We start from the raw sequence: 17,488 nt of genomic DNA, 5'->3' as shown, positions 1-17,488 counted from the left end.
TCACCTCATATCTCTTTTTAATTAGGGAGCAACAATTTACTGCGGATCCATTTGTTTTCTGCTCACTTACTTCATTTTGTATGTTTTGTGAACCTAAATTCTGCTTTAATCTAGGCATGCTCCATATGGAATCAGTTGAAGTCCTGGTATGTTTTTGGTTTTGAGGTAATAGAGCTGTAAACTGTGAAAGGGAGTATCTCTTCAGATTGCAACCTTTAAGTTGTCATTTGGCTGAAGAACAGGCATGGCTAACATAAAAACTTTGGTGACATCTAACTAAGGAGATAGGGCAATGCACATTTGCACCTGACCTAGTGCTTGAACAGAAGAACAGAAGACAGTGCTTGTGACAGTAAATGCCACCACATTTCATACTCTATCTTCTGTTTTTATGCTTGGTGCTTTTATTTTACAGGCAGGGCAAGGGTCCTGCACACATCTGTGTGGTCACCTCCTGTGCAGAGAATAGGGTGAGATGCTGCGTTTTGATTTCAGTGCCATGTAATCTCTGCTCTTTATCCAAGTAGTAGCACATGGTGTGTAATGATATACATGGCATTGTGCCATTTGCTCTCCTTAACAGACTTCAGAAAACATTCTTGATATATACCAACTGTGTCATTACAAAATAGGGCTGCTATATTCCATCTAGTCTCTAGAGCTAAAGTTTCTCCATTGTCTGCCACTTAGTCTCCAGGGTGACAGGGCCTGTGAAAATAACAAGTGATCAATCCACAGTTATTTAATGAGTAAATGAAGTATAAAATTCAGTTCATGCTGAGTGCATGTATTAAAACAATAATTTTATCACTGATTGTTATCAGTGTTTATTTAAAACATTTCTTTGGCTGCCAACCTAAATCAGACAAGCAATGCATCTGCCTAGTCTAATATTCTAGTTATTGGCTGGGAATTACACTGGCCACTGTAGGATGTGTGTTTTCCCTACATTAACTGTAGCCCAGCTAGTCATTAATGGCTATACGGCTCAGTTTCACCCCATCCTTGCTCTCTGGAGGCCTGGTGAAGGTGGTAGGCCCAGAAATAACAACCAATTTCATCTGGGGAACATGTGCTGACCTTTTCTGGGCACTAGCCAGCAGAATTGCAGAATGAGCCTGCTACCTACTCCCACACTCCTGAGGACCACACTGTGAATTTTGTGTTTGCAAGTCATGAAGTGAGGACAGGATTGCATTCCATAGAGACACTGATTTTCCTTAAAAACATTCTAGGCTCTGGATGAACTCCCTTAATCTTGGCACTCAGGAGGCAGCAGCCAAGAAGACTGTGAGTTGGTCTGAGGTCAGTCTGGGCACTCTAAAAGAACAAGGTTTGAGAATGCTGCTTAGTGGCTCTCAGGCATTGGTTCGAGCCCCAACACTGACAGTAATCTGCTTGTTTTCTGGGTTTGCGATGCATTTTTTTCTCTTTCTGGTTTTCTATGTTATTTTCCACAATAGGTATTGAAGAGAGAAAGATGTAGAAATTCTCTGGGAGGAGGAGTGGGGGAATCTCATTTTAATGCTTTTGGAACACATTCATTAACAATAACAACAACAAACTCCCCAGCCCGAGAAAGAGCTGGAACAGGGTGCCTTTCTTCTTCCTGTGAGCACATCTGCACTCCAGCAGCAGGCTAATAAATAGTCCTTCCATTAGCAGGCATCCCAGCTTGCAATGCAGTCTGAAGCAGAGAGGCCCTTGGACTTGTAGCTGAGCTCTAGGCCAGGGTATCAAGAATAGAAACTGGGAAAGAAGCCAAAAACATGCCAGTTCCTTGGCAAGTCCAGAGAGCTCTGCCTTCAAGTCCAGAGAATTCTCTGTGTAAATGGCTGGACTGTTACAGTTCACTTGCAGACCACTTAGGTGCCAAGACCTGTGTTTTCCCTTTCATTTAAATGGGAAATTTAGGAATAATAGCAGCTTTGAGGACTTTGAGGAAGACAGCAATTAGAATTTTCTCTTCTTGCCAAGATAAAGGTTTTTAAAAGACACTGTCGTCTCTGAAGAGCTGCAGTTTTTGTTAACCTTGGTGGCATTGGCGAGTCCAGGTACAAAATCATCAAGCACTCTAAGATGTCCACAATTTGAATGTGCTGATGAGATGATTGGGTCCTTTGTACTGTAAACTGACTTAACACCATCTTAGTCACCTCATCCAAGATCAGTTAAGAAAATGACATGTTCTTGGGCTCACCAACCACAAGACCACTAACATTCTTTCTTTTTTTTTTTTTTTTTTTTTTTTTTTTTTTTTTCTGAAAATTTTCAAGATGGTGTCTGTTTTTGTCCTGAAGAATATTCTAGAAGACGTAATACTGAACAAAAGATGATTGGAAATAGAAAAAAAATCAGTGAAGTAATCTTAGTGGACAATGGTGATTTTTTTAAAGGAATGTGTCTTGTTAAGTCCATTGATTAGAAAGAAAATAAGTTACTTGTTGCTAATGAAAGATGTCATTTTCCTACAGAAGTGAAGTATTGGTCATATGACATTATACTCAGAATTATCTTCCCTCTGTGTTTAGGTCTTTTTCTGGAATTAAAGGACTCCAGCTCAGAGTCAACCTCCCACCAAATGACAATTACTTCTTCTATGTGAGAGCTCTCAATGCATTCGGGACAAGTGAGCAGAGCGAAGCTGCCCTCATCTCCACCAGAGGTACGTTGGTTTAGTGCAGAGCCAGGGTATCTGGGTGTTTCCATCCCCCCACCTTCTGCCATCCAGAGGAGACACCTAAGGCAACTTCAGAAAGCTCCCATCTGCTGTCAGTGAGAGGGTTTGTTATGAGTTCCGAAGACGGATCCAGCATCGAGATGTTTCTTTTGCTTCCATTCTTCATAGATTTCCATGCTTTGCTGTGTTTGGCAATAAGTCAGGGTGCTTAAAACACTGATCCCCTGGGGGCTGGAGAGATGGCTCAGAGGTTAAGAGCATTGGCTGTTCTACCAAAGTTCCTGAGTTCAATTCCCAGCAACCACATGGTGGCTTACAACCATCTATAATGAGATCTGGTGCCCTCTTCTGACCTGCAGGCACACATGCAGGCAGAACACTGTATGAATAATTAATAAATAAATAAATAAATAAATAAATATTAAATCTTAAAAAAAAAAAAAAAACACTGATCCCCGGCGTGACCTCAGAGGGATGGACTTATTTTTCTCTAGAGATGGGCAGGCTGGAACATGTGTAGGCTTAGGAGTCTTCCCATGTGTTTCATGGTTTGCTTAATGCTCTATAATTTGTAGGTATGGGATGTGTGCAATGATTTTCTAATTCTGTTAGCCTTTGAACTCTGTGACAAGTTTCTAGTTTTGTTCTGCTTATCCTCATTTGTGCTAATTAATGTTTGTCAAATGGGTGAACAAATGAATGGAACAAATGAGTAATTCAACTAAGTGACAAAACAGTTCAGTAACATTTTGGGGGAGGGAATCCCCAGAGAACATTTACCAAAAACATTTGGCTGCTTTGAGGAGTGAGGAATAGGAAGGTAGTAATTATGCTGCCTTACCCTAGATCCACAGATGGCACAAGATTGAGGGGTCACACTAAATCACCATGTTGTGCCCTGTGTGTGATGCCAGTAGGGCCTACCTGAGTTATAGGAAAAGATGGGAGGTCTGCCTATCCAGGAGTTTCCCCCAACCATCTCAGCACACCGCTTGCACATTCCATCAATGGAATCTCTATAAGCTGCTTTAATATGCTCCCAATTTTAAAGCATGCTCAGATCTTTGAGCATCTTGTCCAAGTAGACATTCAGGGTCAGTAGATCCAGGGTACGGTCTGCATTTCCAGGGGATGTGGATGCTACAAAGATCACGATTTGCCTGGCATAGCATCCACCTGTGTGGGCCCACCTGCACCTGCAGCAGCAGGTGGGCATGACCAGCCCCGGGTGCCCACTAATGCTTGCTCACAAATGGAGTTTTAGCTGTGAAAAGTACCAGGTCAGGACTTTTGACTTCAGGAGAATGGGAGCCTAAGGTTTGAAATGTATGTGTTGACCTAGTGCTTAGCAATGTGACAGTGTTGTCTTTTCTTAACTGCCGTAGGAACTAGATTTCTCTTATTGAGAGAAACCGCTCACCCAGCTCTCCAGATCTCCTCCGATGGGACGGTGATCAGCTTCTCTGAGAGGAGACGGCTGACGGAGTAAGTAAAAGAGGCAAGCACACTGGGTGGACACTCCGTGCAGAGGATCAGTTTCCTGAGCGTCACATCAACCGAAAGCATTCTTGGTTTAATGAGCTCGCTTGATTATGGAAACGTGAGGTGTGGAGTTGGGCGAATGGTCACTACTTGGAACAAGTGTCAACATTTTTATTGGAACCATAAGCGCAGATGGTTTTGGTTGAAACACTGTCTGCTTTTAAGATGTTATCTCTGGTTCAGTGAAAAACAGAAATCCAGTAATGGTTCTGTTATTTTCAATAGCAACCCAGGTGTCAACTGCTTGGATAGGAATAGGATAAGTTATTGAGTTCTTAGTTCTGGGGCCACAAAATCTTGTCCTCCAGTAGCTTCCACAAAAGCTAGTGATATCAAAAAAACATGAGCCAAAGAGCTTGGGATGGGTAGGAGACTGCCTGCCAATTTGCCTGCCTATCTCTCTGTTTCTTGCTGTCTTCTGTCTTTTTGTTTTTCTGTCTCTGTCTATCTCCTTTATCTCTCAGCTATTTTGAGGGTTGAAGTGGCTAAATTGGAGAAAGTATGGGTAAAGCTTTTGAAATACATGCTGCAGAGGACACTGATATGTACAGGTATAGGCTGCCAGCAGGAGCAGTGGTGAAGCATTCACCCCTGTGCCTGGTGGTTTGAACACACTCAGGTCCCATCCCCTGGCCCCAGGACCTCTGAGCTGTATTCATGAGGCTGTTTACCCATCATTTAATCACAAGTAATTGCTGGTCAGCAACCCTGTCTTATGTCTCTTTGAATTCCCACAATCTAGCATAGGAATTGAAACATTGTAGGTGCTAAAAATATACCTGTTCAAAATATACCCGTTTAAAAAATGATTGAAGAATAGATGGAGTGAGGCTGGAGAGATGCCCCATGGTTAAGAGAACCTGCTATTCTTGCAGAAGACCTGAGTTAGGTTCCCTGCATCCATGTTGGGATGCCCTCTTCTGGCCTCTGTAGGCACCTTCACTTGTGTTCACATATCCATGCATAGACACATAACAACACATACACATCATTTAAAAAAAATGTAAAAAACAAAACAAAACAAAACAAAAAACCAAACCAAAACCCATGGGATTTCTCCAAAAAAGAATAATAACAAAAAAGAAGTAGACTGGATAGTTTGGACTTGCAGGAGTTCGTAGATGCTCTCTGATGGAAACTGGGATATATTTTATAGACTTTTGTTTATTTATTATTAGTAAGAAAATCAGCTCATAAATATCAGCAAGCCTGGCTTTGCTCCAGGGAGTGAGGGCTTGTCAGTTGGTACCTCTCTGAAATGAAGTTATTGGGTAAAGATATAGAACAAATAAAATACAAGACTTGTATTAATCATTTTCTCATCTATTTAAGGGTAGAGGGAGAGAGTGCTGCCGGAATGTTAACACTATCAAGTTAAAAACAATACCTCCTTGCTGTCTCAGCCATTTTCTAACAAAACTGAGCAACCCACATAAACAAGGCCACCTGTCTATGGTTGAAAGTGGTTGGGTTTTTTTTTCCCTGTGCTCTTTATCAAAATAGCTATGGTCAGGCAGAAAGAGGCCTTGAACTCACTTTCCAGAAACACCTACAGTCATGAAAGCGACTCCCCAAAGTCACTGGTCATGATGCTTAGTTCTATACCTTGTGTGGGCCGTGCTACCTGGTCATGACATTTAAAAGCTCTGTGCTAGCAGTCACAGGAAGGTCAGCACACACTGAAACTCAGTTCTAGAAGGTTTGAAAGCCTGAGCTTGATTGTGTACACCTGTAATCCCAGCAGCCAGTGGCTGAGGCAGGTGGATCATATGGTTTGAGGCCAACCTGAGCTATACAGTGAGCCTATGTGTCAGAAATGCAAAATGTGAAAGATTTTGGAGGTTGCATTTTTAGTTTTGCAGATTTTGGAAGAAGAAAGCTTTGTCAGCCATGCTCTCTCACCTGCCTGTGTTACCTTCCTTCCGTTTCCCTAAAAACAGAGGTTATAGAATTTCTTTTCCTTCTTATCATTATTCCAGTCATCTCCTGGTTCCCAGGCTCCTTAAGAGACACAGTGTACCATCTGTGCATGCTACAGGACAGTGGGCATATGTCAAATGCATGTTGGAGGTAGATGAATCCTGGGGCAATCTGGCCAGAGTTAGAAACATAAGGAGAAGAAGGTGTCTTTAGTCAATTACTTGTAATTTCTGAAGCTAGACCCCTTCCTAAAGGGCATGTAAGGTTGATGTGCATGAAGCACAGGCTGGTGATCCCTGTGAGAAGCCTCATCTGGTTAACTCTGCTTGCAGGATCCCCTCAGTGCTGGGTGAGGAGCTGCCTGCCTGTGGCCAGCATTACTGGGAAACCACAGTCACAGACTGTCCTGCATATCGACTTGGCATCTGTTCCAGCTCAGCTGTGAGGGCTGGTGCCCTGGGACAAGGGGAGACCTCATGGTACATGCACTGCTCTGAGTCACAGAGGTAAGCTGGGGCCCTGCCTCTCCTAACGTAATCCATAGGTCAATTACAGTGTCTAGGCAGGAAGCTTTGAGCAACCTAATGAGCAGCTTCCCATGTCTTTGGCCAAGTTCTAAATAAGTAAGACAGCAACTGTAAAGTGTATGGCAGCTAAAGCATCACTCTGATTCTGAAGAAACTAGACAGGAGGACATCCTATATCAATGTCATTACCACACAGATTTAGCCACCCCGAAGCCATGTTAGAGTCAGCCTTCCTGCTCCGTGAGGCACAGTTGCTCTCTGGAGAGGCAACTGTATGCCCCCTCACCAGCCATGACAAAGAGACAAGGAGAAGAAGACTCTGGCAGTTTTCCCTTCTAACTTTATCCCAGGAGGAGAGAAGTACCACAGTGGTTCTCAGAGGGCTTCCTCTACAGAGAAGGAGTTGGTGGAAATGAGCAAGGTGGTTCCCCAGCTCTCTGCCCAGCATTCACTTATAACAGAGCTGACAAACTATAGCATATAGGGCCAAACTTGATCCATGCTCACTTTTAGTAAATAAAGTTTTATTAGAAAACAGTCTCTTTATAAATAAGTTTGCCAAACCCTGGTTTCTATGATTCATATTGTTTGGCAGGTGAATGATGAAAGCCATTAGCCATTGGTCTTTAGGACTAATGATGTGATCTCAGTATGCTTACGGGATGGTCTGATTTTCACCCTGCTTTACCTTTAGTTCTGCCACCTGTTGGTTACTCTCCATGAGCTGGCTAGCCCTTGGAGCAGTTCTTTATGAATTCAAATGCTTGGCAGGATCGAGGCCTGGCCTGCTACCTTTTGGGGTTGTAGCACGACATAAAATCAGAGACAAGGAGAAGCTTTGGCATTGTAATTTGTCTCCTAAGTGGCAGACATTATTCAAATACAAGACTTTAAACAAGAAGCTGTCCTTTGGGGGCTCCTGCATCTCAGCTGAGGCCCCCAGACTGGAATTTCACATATCTTCAGCTGCACATTTCCCCCCACATTCTACTTGACAGTTTTGATTCTCTGAGATGGTTCATAAGGATGCTATTTAAAGCTGCATTTCATCAAGTTAGAATAATTATGATTAATTGATATTCATTGCTGAGCTGAGCTTAAGGAATCAACCATGCCCAGAGTTTAAAATTATTTAAACCTTGAGTTTACAGTTAGAAAATTATCAGAGCCCAACATAGGTATTAATTTCATTTTTAAAAATTCTTTTCAGGCTAGGAAGATGGCTCAGTGGGTGAAACTGCTTGCTATGCAAGCCTGACCATCCTGAGTCCCATCTCTGGAATCCATGGCTAAAGGGGAGAATTGCCAGAAGCTCTGCTCTGACCCTGGCACACATGCATAGGAATCCCAAATTCCTGGAGCTTACTTTGTAGAAGACAGAATTGTATATTTTGTGACAGGTCCTATCTACAACTCTGGTCATTGGTTCTTTCAGACCCAGTGTGAGCTTCTGGAAAGCAAATATATCCTTGTGGTCACAGCACGGAGGCCAGCCTCAGGCTCTGACAATGCCATATTAAGCACCGTGGCCTTTAGGATTCTGGGAGAGTGGTGCAGCATACCCACCTGTGGGCCTCAGCTTTCTGGTGACTTTAAACCAGCCTTGATTGGACCTAAGCATGAAGATGGTTTTGCGAGACATCAGAGGTTCCATTCCTGGTCCCTCCTAACTCTATGTGCTAGTTCAAGGCCATTCATCCTTAATTAGTCTCATCCTAGCTGTGCCGTCTGTCTAAGATGCCCTGGCTACCGCAAACAGACAGTTTTATAACTTAGTTCATCATATCAGTCCATAAATATCTCTGGCAGTAGCAGAACTCAGGTCGAGGGGCACTTACAGGACACAGTGAAGAAGGGAAACCAGAAAGTTTCCCTAAAGGAGGAGGAAGCTAGAGGAAAGTTGTCTCCAGTATGAAAAGGGTCTGGCTGAGCCTAGGTCAGCTCATGTTTGGGTGGTCGGAGACCCAGGGCGTCAAGGTCAGGTTCTGGGTGATTCTTGTTTGAATAGAGACCAGCAGTCCCAAATAGGAACTGGCAAAAACTGAGCATGGGGGTGGAGTATGGGGGTGGGGTGGGGTCATGCCCGAGGAAGATTAAAGAAAGCCAACTCCAGCAGAGGGAAGCCTGGTTTGGCTTAGGCTTTCCTCTCCAGGTTATTTGGCCTGGTTGGGTTTGGACCTGTGACAGCACACTGCAGAGGAAGACAGTTTGCCTCATTAAGGCCACTGAGCAGAAAGAAAGGCAGGAATCATGGCTCACTACCCATGTCAAAGGGCTCCCTCAGCGCCCTAACTTCCTGCCATGAAACCCTACTTCCTAAGGAATCCACCCTCTGTCTTTGCACAGGGTGCTGACCAGGGCTGTAGCACAGGGATAGAGGCCTATGATAACCACATGTATTCCACTGGAGGAGTAATGTGCTAAGGAGGAAACAGAAGAAGCAGGGACACATTCCAGGCCCTTTAGCACTGATGGAGTCAAGACTTGACAGGGTGTCTTTCTCTCTTGTCTCCATATTGGGGACTGTCTTGGAACCAATTGGTGATTGGCCTTTTGGGAATAGGCCTTTCCAAGCCACTGATGAAGGGCATCAGCTCATTTGGTCATTCAAAACCCTCTAGACCAGTGGTTCTTAATCTGAGGGTCATGACCCCTTTGGGGGAGTCTCTTAAGACTATTGGAAAACACAGATATTTATATTACAATTCATAACAGGAGCAAAATTACAGTTATAAGGTAGCAATGAAAATAAGTTTATGGTTGGGGTCACCACAGCTTGAGGAACGGTATTAAAGGGCTATAGTGCTAGGAAGGCTGAGACCCGCAGATCTAGACCTATGTTGTACACAGTACCTTCGATAATAATGATAATCGTCATCATCGTTATCATCTGTCTTTACAGCTTTTCTTGAACTGGGGCTGATGAGGCTGAAAATCACAATTTTATATATTGTTAAATGTTCATTTTATTTAAATGGCCAGATGCAGTTAGTGGCTATTTGGGACTGCTAGTCTCTTTATTCAAACAAGAACCACCTGGAACCTCAAGTCTTAATACCTGTGCGATCCCGGACCTGCCAACCCGGGATCTCTGCCGCCTTGAAGACACTGCCCAGACCTGTGAGGGTGTCCCATGCCCTCTCCCACTGCCAGGCAGATGGCTATGTTCTTCCCTACCCCCTTGCCTATTCTGCTGTCTCAGTCCACTCCTACTGCTCTCTCTTGAGCTTTCTCCTTCCTCTTCCCACCCACTCTGGCCCTGTCCATTCCTGATGGGCTAGCGTGAGTCTCCACACCCCCAGAGGGCCCGGGGAGGACTGAGGCACCCAGACATTCCCCTGCGATGCCTGTGAAGTGTTTGTATTGGGGAGAGACACTGAAAGCACCCCTTCTGACTGCTGAAAACTTAGTGAGAAAAAGGGAAACTTGGTCTGGGCAAGGGGAGCTTATTCATATCTTGAAGTTGGCAAAACTAATGGCATTGCTCTTGAACTTCATAAAGGCCCTTATAAGTTACCTATAAATCTTTAAAACTGTAAAATTAATACGTTGTATGGAAGGGAAGCCCACAGTACTGTTGAAATACATGGCAGCCTCAAAAGAGTTTTATTCAGAAGAACGACACACCATGAATGCGGCAGTTAAAACATGTGGGCAGCTGGGAAAGAATTAGAATGTGGAGAAAAATCACAAAGGGGGCATTTGCTGGTTATTCTGGGCCTGCCCCCCAGTACAGAAGGAGTAGATGATTAAAACCCACCTCTGCTGGGATGAGCCACACATTCCAGTGCTTAGAAGGACTCTTGCAAAAGTACTTTGGACAGCATTATTGCAGCTTGTTACTGTGAACTGAACTGACAAAGTGAGGCCTTGATTCTTTCCAAGTGATTTTTTTCTTATTAAATCTTAAGGATTTCCAGAGATTTTAAAAACCGACTTTCCCATTCTGTTTCATTTTAGGTACACATTTTTCTACAGTGGCATTCTGAGCGAGGTACATGCGACTGAGCGCCCAGCCAGAGTGGGCATTCTGCTGGACTACAGCAACCAGAGACTTGTGTTTATAAATGCTGAGAGTGGACAGCTGCTCTTCACTGTGAGGCACAGGTTTAATGAGGGTGTACACCCTGCCTTTGCTCTGGAGAAGCCTGGGAAATGTACTCTGCATCTGGGCTTAGAGCCCCCAGATTCCATCAGGCACAAGTGATCCTGAGCACTCAGAGTTTCTAAGAGTAAGAAGTCAAGTTTGGGGAAGAGAGCTGTCATTCTCTTTCTCAGGCTCTGCATATTATTCAGATATACACACCTGCAGTAGTACAGGCTATGCATGCCACTGTCAGTGTGTGACAAAAGCCAGGGACATGGTGACTTACGGCACAGTGTGTGAGAGGCTGGAAATGGAGCCTCCATCCTTTGGTTGAGTTGTTTCATAAATTCAAAGGATTTACACTTGATCCAGGAACCAAAACCAGAGAAAGGGACTACTACCTGCTATATTGATCAAACAGTTTCCCAGGTAGCTAGGTCAGAGGGGAGGGAAGGTTGTGTTACTGGCACATCACCTCTGACAAAGAGACATCTACTCTGCCACAAGAAAATGTCACCTTACTTCACTAGAGGATGAGTCCTAGTCACTAGAGAAGATGCTTTAGCTGATCTAAATTTACAATGAATTTTTATTATCGCATATGCTATAGAGCGAAGCCTCACTTCCCTGAAACTGGAAATGTAGAAAAGTACTAGATATCAGAGATTTCCATTTTGTTAAGTAAATGGCTAGCATCTTATAAAATAAAATATATTGTGTGAACTTATTGCACGTGACGAATCAGCCTGGCATCTCAGACAAGACACAGCGGAGAGAAAATGCCCATCACATTTTCGGGAGCAGTGTTACCATTGATTCTCATCAGATAGCTTAGCACACAGATTTTTTTTTTTTAATAAAAGTGCTCTCAGCCCATAGAGTGTATATAGTTGTCCATAAAGCCAATTATTAGGAGTTGTAAATCTCTCTTTATGAAAAAAATACTCTTACTTGTTTTTTAGATGTTGTACTGAAAGTCCTCAAAATCTTCCTAAAGTATGTGTAAAAAATATTTTTTAATCTAGAAGGTGTGCTGATTGATCTTCTCTTGGAGATGTAAATTCTTTAATCATTTTTAGGATTTTGTAGGATTTTTAGTAATACTCACTGTGTAGTCCTGGCTAGCTTGGAGTTCACTATGGAGGCCAGGTTGGTCTCATACTCAGAGGTCTGCTGGCCGCTGCTCATGAGTGCTGGCATTAGAAGCACATGCCTCTGTGACTGGCAGTTCAGTTATTTTCTTGACTTAAGAAATCACATTTAACATTTTCTTTGATACATTTTAAAATGTATCTAAAATGGGGTTTGGGGTTTTTTTAATAGCTAGAAAACCCAATCTCTCCAGTCTGTATCTGTCCCTGCCCTGTAGAGCCCCTGGCACCTCCTTTTCAAATTAGAGCAGCTGTTGGCAAGGCGGTCCTTGGTGAGGCTGCAGGGATGCCCCGCTGCCTGTGGTGAACGTAGTCTCCACTTTTATTCGAGACTGGGAAGTGTTTGCCTTGGGTTCTGACTGATGAGCCACCATGCTTGTTTTTTTTTTGTTTTTTTTTTTTTTATAATGAGGATGTTAATGTAGCTTTTAAAGACAATACCAGTTTAAGCAATCACATGGACTTTAGAGTTTGTCTGTTTGGGTTTCTCCAGATGTAGACCTAAAACGTAGCATTGCCTGTTCATATAGATTCCAAGGAAGGGCAATCAAGGAATTGGGCAGAGTGAGAAGACAGCTCTGGCAGGCAATGGTCTGGGGTTACTTTAGCTGGAGGTCACATGGAAAATGGCAGAGGTGAACATGTAACAAGCCTCAGTGGCTGGAAGTTTTCCTGAAAGGCATGTCATGTGAAAGCACATACTACTGGCATGGATGCAGATCATCATAGTTAGTAAAGGAGATGTGAGAAAAGAAAAGGAAAAAAATGCTGCAGTTGTGTTCTCCCCCTTCCTCCTCGTGTCTCTGCATACCCACTTAGCAACGCTGAATGGGCACTGAAACCTTGCCACCCCTAACTTCACAAACCAACACAAATGCTTTAAAGATCAGACACCATCATTTTGAAATGGACAACATCCTTCAGATCTCATGGATTTCTGAAATCCCTTCTCAACACACTGTGTTTATGAACCAATACATGTCCAGTTGCTGAGAGAACCCGTGAGCCCCCAAGTGTTCACCTTGTCTCCAGGCTTAAACCTTCGCCACTGGGTATTTGAAGCCTCGGAACCAAAAAGCTTAAATCTTGTTTGTGGTAGTGACGGCAGGTTGTGGTGAGACTCTAGTCATGTGACTAGCCCTAACCTTTGAATCTCAGCTCTCTGACCATGCTTCACCAAAACCAAGCATAAATTAAGTACTCAGTGATTATTATTAAGTCATGCTCACAGGCCAAGATACTGTGTTCTGAAATGATCAGTGGTTACATGACTGTATAATGTCACTTGTTTTCAGACTTTAGGGTCCCTGGCACTGCCCAAGGGTTAGTGGCTCTGCAGGGATGCATTGCTTTCAATTGAGAGTGGCCTAACTCTTGCTAGAAATGTATGGTCCTCTAGTCCATCCTAGCTGCCAGGGTGTTTCCATAATGTGGTCAGTAAAATCAACATGAGGGCATGGCAGTTAGGGCACTTGCTGCTGAATTTGAAGTCCTGAGTTTGTAACCAAGAATCCACATGGTGAAAGGAGAGAACCAATAAAAGCTGTGCGTTTGCAAGGTTAATCATGCCTTAAGAAATGACTTAAAAATCAAGCAAGTAAGCAAAAAAGAAAAAACAAAACAAAACAAACAAACAAACAAACAAAAAACCAGACTCCTGCTTTGGGTTCTGTATCCATGATTTGAAACTGCCCTTGGTATGTGGGATGGTATTCACAGAGATGCCTGGAACCCAGCATGCCAACTGATGGGAAAGCCAAGTAGGCGTGGGCTCAAACTCCATATCCCATTTCACATCTTATATTGGCTTAATACATTTGATAAGAGGGCGTCTGTGTTTCAATGACTGGATTACATTCTCTGTTGACTCAGGGTGATCCAAGAGGCTGTACTCTCCCATTCTGGAGAGGATCTATCTATTTCTATCCACATTCAGATATAACACTGACCATACAATGTTCTGCCTCCTAGCCGAAAGTTCTGGATGTCTTGTCTATGATTACATTTTTCTCTGCTTTCAGATTTCTCCCTCCTCACAGTCATTTCATCACTGTGCCATTTTTCCTAGGCCCTTTTGGTCAGTATTGTCCCCAGACACAGAAATGGTGCCTTTGAATGTCTTACAGGACACTAACACAAGGCTGTAGTTGACATAACTTGGGGCTATATCTGGGCATCATGGCTCATACCTTTAATCCTAGCATTTGGAAGGCAGAGGCATGTGAATCTCTTGAGAGTTTAAGGCAGAATAGTCTACATAGTGAGTTCCAGGACAGCTAGTGAGACTTATATTAAAAAAAAAAAGATTTGGGGCCAGTGGGGGACATTTTCAAAGAACACAAAACACTCAGCTGAAACATTACCTTTGTTCAATGTCTCTTCTGATCTTGTCTTCAGCGTGGCCTTCCTGCTGTAGCAAACAGCCCCTTTCTACTTAACTTAGTTTCTTTATACTTCCAGCTTCTTCTCTCTTGAGTTGTTTTTTTTTTTTTTTTTTTAGGTCAGACAGTGGAACTAGAAAACATCAAAATGGGAAAACCTCTCACTAGAATAGACATCTTTTGTAACAATCTGAGAGCAAAATATGCCTTCTTTGTATCTGCCTCTTTTATCTTCCACAAGTCTCTGGGCCTCTCAGAACTAAGAGTTGCATTAAAGCAATTCCTCATACTCAGGGACATTTATCTCCCCACAATGGATTTGGCCATTACCTCTTAGAATGGTTAGGATTCCCTTTGTGCCCTCCTTTAGTGGTTTTCACGGAAGCAGTGATTGACTAAAGAAATAGCTTCCTGGACAAGGGGCTCTCCCAGGCCGAACCACCCCAATCCCATGCAGGACTTCACTCCATGGAAGACTTCAGAGAGAGGTGGCAGTCTGCATGACTGTGTGTGTCTTTGGGGATATCCATAACTGGGTGATGAAGGAACGAAGAAAGGACAGACACCCTGAAACATACACAAAAGTTGGTATCTGGTGGGCTGTGCCCACTCTGGTGAGTGGCACTCACTGTAACAGCAGCCTGGAACTTTAGCCTGTGTATTTAATACGTAAGGATTGAGGAGGCAGGCTTATTGTATATGGTTGAATGAGGATGTAGGTTTAACTGAAGTCTTTGTAGGAGAACAGGCACCCTGGAGGGGACAGCTGGGGCTGCTGGCTCCCACACTCAATGCCAACATCAGTACTTGAAGCACAGGAAAGATCTGCCATCCCTCTGAGCCTCAGAATCTCACCTAGGGAAGGCTTTGCCACTCTCATGGTCTGATGAATTGGTGTCCTTAACATGGCTGTACTCATGCCAATAATATACGTTCACTCAGGACTTCAGCAATACCTTACACATTTACTCAAGGCTTCCTTCACTCCCTGCAACAGCCTTCTAAAGCCAACATGCTGTTTAGATATTTTAAAATGGTAGGAGAAGTAGGTGAAATAACTACAAAAGGAAGAAATCAGGAAACAGGAAAGGAAAAGCACAGTTAGTTCATTGACCACATTTATTGATTCTTATTGTGGTGGTGGTGGTAGGGTTCATTACATGAGAGATGTAGTTTTTATGGTTTTTTTTGTGCTGTCTCTCTCAATATTAAACAGGAGTTTTCTAAAGGCCCCCGGGGCTGGCCTTTGCCAGGTCTCAGCTCCTGCAGAGAAAGGTCCAAAAAGGCTTCATGTAAGGAGAGAGATGAAAAGGCACTCATTGTTTTCCTCTCAGTGCTGCCCAGAAACTCTGTAGCCCTGTTCACTCCCTGCTTCAAAAGGAGCAGCCCCCACGGCCTGGTTGCTTAGAACCCCTAGGGAAGCCATATTGTTGTATCCGGGTTGACTTTGTGCTGAGCACCCTGCTAACCCTTCCTGGCAAAGCAGCAACACCAAAGATGGAGAAATGCAGGTGCAAAGGTTTCCCATCATTTCAACTGCACCATTTTGCAGTTCCAGGGAAGGTGAAAGGAAGTTGTCACCCAAGGAGGTGGCTAGCTCAGCAGGACTTCAGATGCCTCCTACATGCAGGCAAGTGTATGTACACATGTGTAAATATGTCTGGCTGTTTAGTGTGTGTGCATATATGGAGAGTGTGTGTTCACTGGGGTTGAAGGAGTACAGGGTCATAATTATCACCACAGTGCATGGTTGGTTTTCCTGAAGATCTAAAAGCTGAGCTTATTAGTATTTCCCCAAAAGTCAGGGTGCTTGGGTCCTACATTAACCAACCCATGGAAACCAAATCAGGATGGCAATTGTGTGACTTGTATAAAATCGAATGTCCAAGGTGGCTGGAGAACATGTGCCTGCTGGCCAGAGGTTTTGTCTCATAGGGACCCCCAGGCTGCATTGCCCACAGGCTCCCAACTTGGTTTGGTGCTGGGCTGCACACTGCTTCAGACTACTTTCCTCCCAACTTCCACATACCCTGGAGAACTGGTTTATGCTCACACCAGAAGTGCCAGGCCTGTTGAGGGTTGCTTGGTGATCAAGGCAAGTTAAGTGGATGATGGTCATGGTCAGCATTACTGAGCCAAGTGGCCACAGGCCCAGATCCATTTGGGTTTACTTGTCTGTCTGTTCTTCCTGTATCAGCATAGGGATCCCCTGAAAAGCTCATGTTTTGAGGCATTCCTATGTCTTCTGCCCAAGTTCACAGCAATCTGTTCCTTAAAAATGGCTTTAAATAGAGACCCTGGGCTGTGGATGTAACTTGGTGGTGAAGCACTCTTATGAAATAGTCCCCATGTTCAACATCATGCACTGCAAAAGAAGATAAAATGAGACCACCTTTCAGACTGTTGTTTCTCCTTCAATCGGTGAATGCCTGATGTGAGTTTTGAAGAACCCTGCCTCCTGCCTTTGATGTGAACAACCTCAGGTCTGTCTCTGTGACTATTGCAAAAGATGGAACACTATTATGTGCAAAGATTCCAAACTTATTAGTCAGAAGGAAACCATCCTGCAAGATGTCATGTCTTATCTTACTGCCTCTCACTTAGATTGACTTCACGTGGGTTGTAACTGATGCAAGAGCAGCTCAGAGCTTAGCTCCTGGAGTCTCAGAGATATGGGCTTATGGCTCTGCTTCATTGCTCTGTGACTTTGGACAAACTTTAGCCTCTCTTATGAGACTCACTGTAAAAATATATCATTAGTCATAGGTACCATGCCATAAAGTTGTTCATACATGCATATAACAAACATTTACCGAGTGAAAGGAACCAGGGATTATGGTAGATGCATAGGGATGCAGAAGTGATCAAATAGACAGTCTTACTACCAGGAGTGTAGTCCATGTTCCAGAGAGGAGGGGTAGACAGTGTGATGATTTGAGTAAGAAATGGTTTCTGTAGACGCAGGTATTTAAGCTCATGATCCCCAGTTGGTGGCACTGTTTGGGGAGGTAGTGAGGCTTTGCTCACCTCCATGAGGAGAGCTTTGAGTTAGTGGCCTCACTCTGCCTTTGGCTTACTCTCTCTGCTTCCTGTTTGCAGTTAAGGATGTGATCTGTCAGCTTCCTCTGTCAGTAACCTAGAACGATGCCTGCCCCACCATTATGGACTCTCTTTCTGGAACTATAAACCCAAATAAACTC

General features: G+C 43.7%; 2 protein-coding genes across 2 annotated transcripts in view; one reads left to right on the top strand and one right to left on the bottom strand.

Annotated features, from left to right (window-relative positions):
- Window positions 1–11,466, top strand: part of Cmya5 (cardiomyopathy associated 5) — an 88,317-nt gene extending 76,851 nt beyond the window's left edge. Inside the window, exons 10-13 of the mRNA XM_060377788.1 lie at window positions 2,532–2,665; window positions 4,066–4,165; window positions 6,475–6,648; window positions 10,630–11,466. Coding sequence (XP_060233771.1) covers window positions 2,532–2,665; window positions 4,066–4,165; window positions 6,475–6,648; window positions 10,630–10,876 — 655 coding nt within the window. The 3' untranslated portion in view covers window positions 10,877–11,466. The remainder of the gene's footprint in view (window positions 1–2,531; window positions 2,666–4,065; window positions 4,166–6,474; window positions 6,649–10,629) is intronic.
- A 3,920-nt stretch (window positions 11,467–15,386) lies between these two features.
- Mtx3 (metaxin 3) overlaps window positions 15,387–17,488 on the bottom strand; it is a 173,750-nt gene continuing 171,648 nt past the window's right edge. Inside the window, exons 11-12 of the transcript XR_009589947.1 lie at window positions 16,318–16,653; window positions 15,387–15,551 (exon numbers count right to left, since the gene is read on the bottom strand). The gene's annotated coding sequence lies outside the window, so the exon portion shown is untranslated. The remainder of the gene's footprint in view (window positions 15,552–16,317; window positions 16,654–17,488) is intronic.

This window comes from Meriones unguiculatus, chromosome 2, assembly GCF_030254825.1.
Source record: "Meriones unguiculatus strain TT.TT164.6M chromosome 2, Bangor_MerUng_6.1, whole genome shotgun sequence".
NCBI lineage: Eukaryota > Metazoa > Chordata > Mammalia > Rodentia > Muridae > Meriones > Meriones unguiculatus.
Note: the sequence above shows the minus strand (reverse complement) of the source record. Positions and strands in the feature narration are given on the sequence as shown.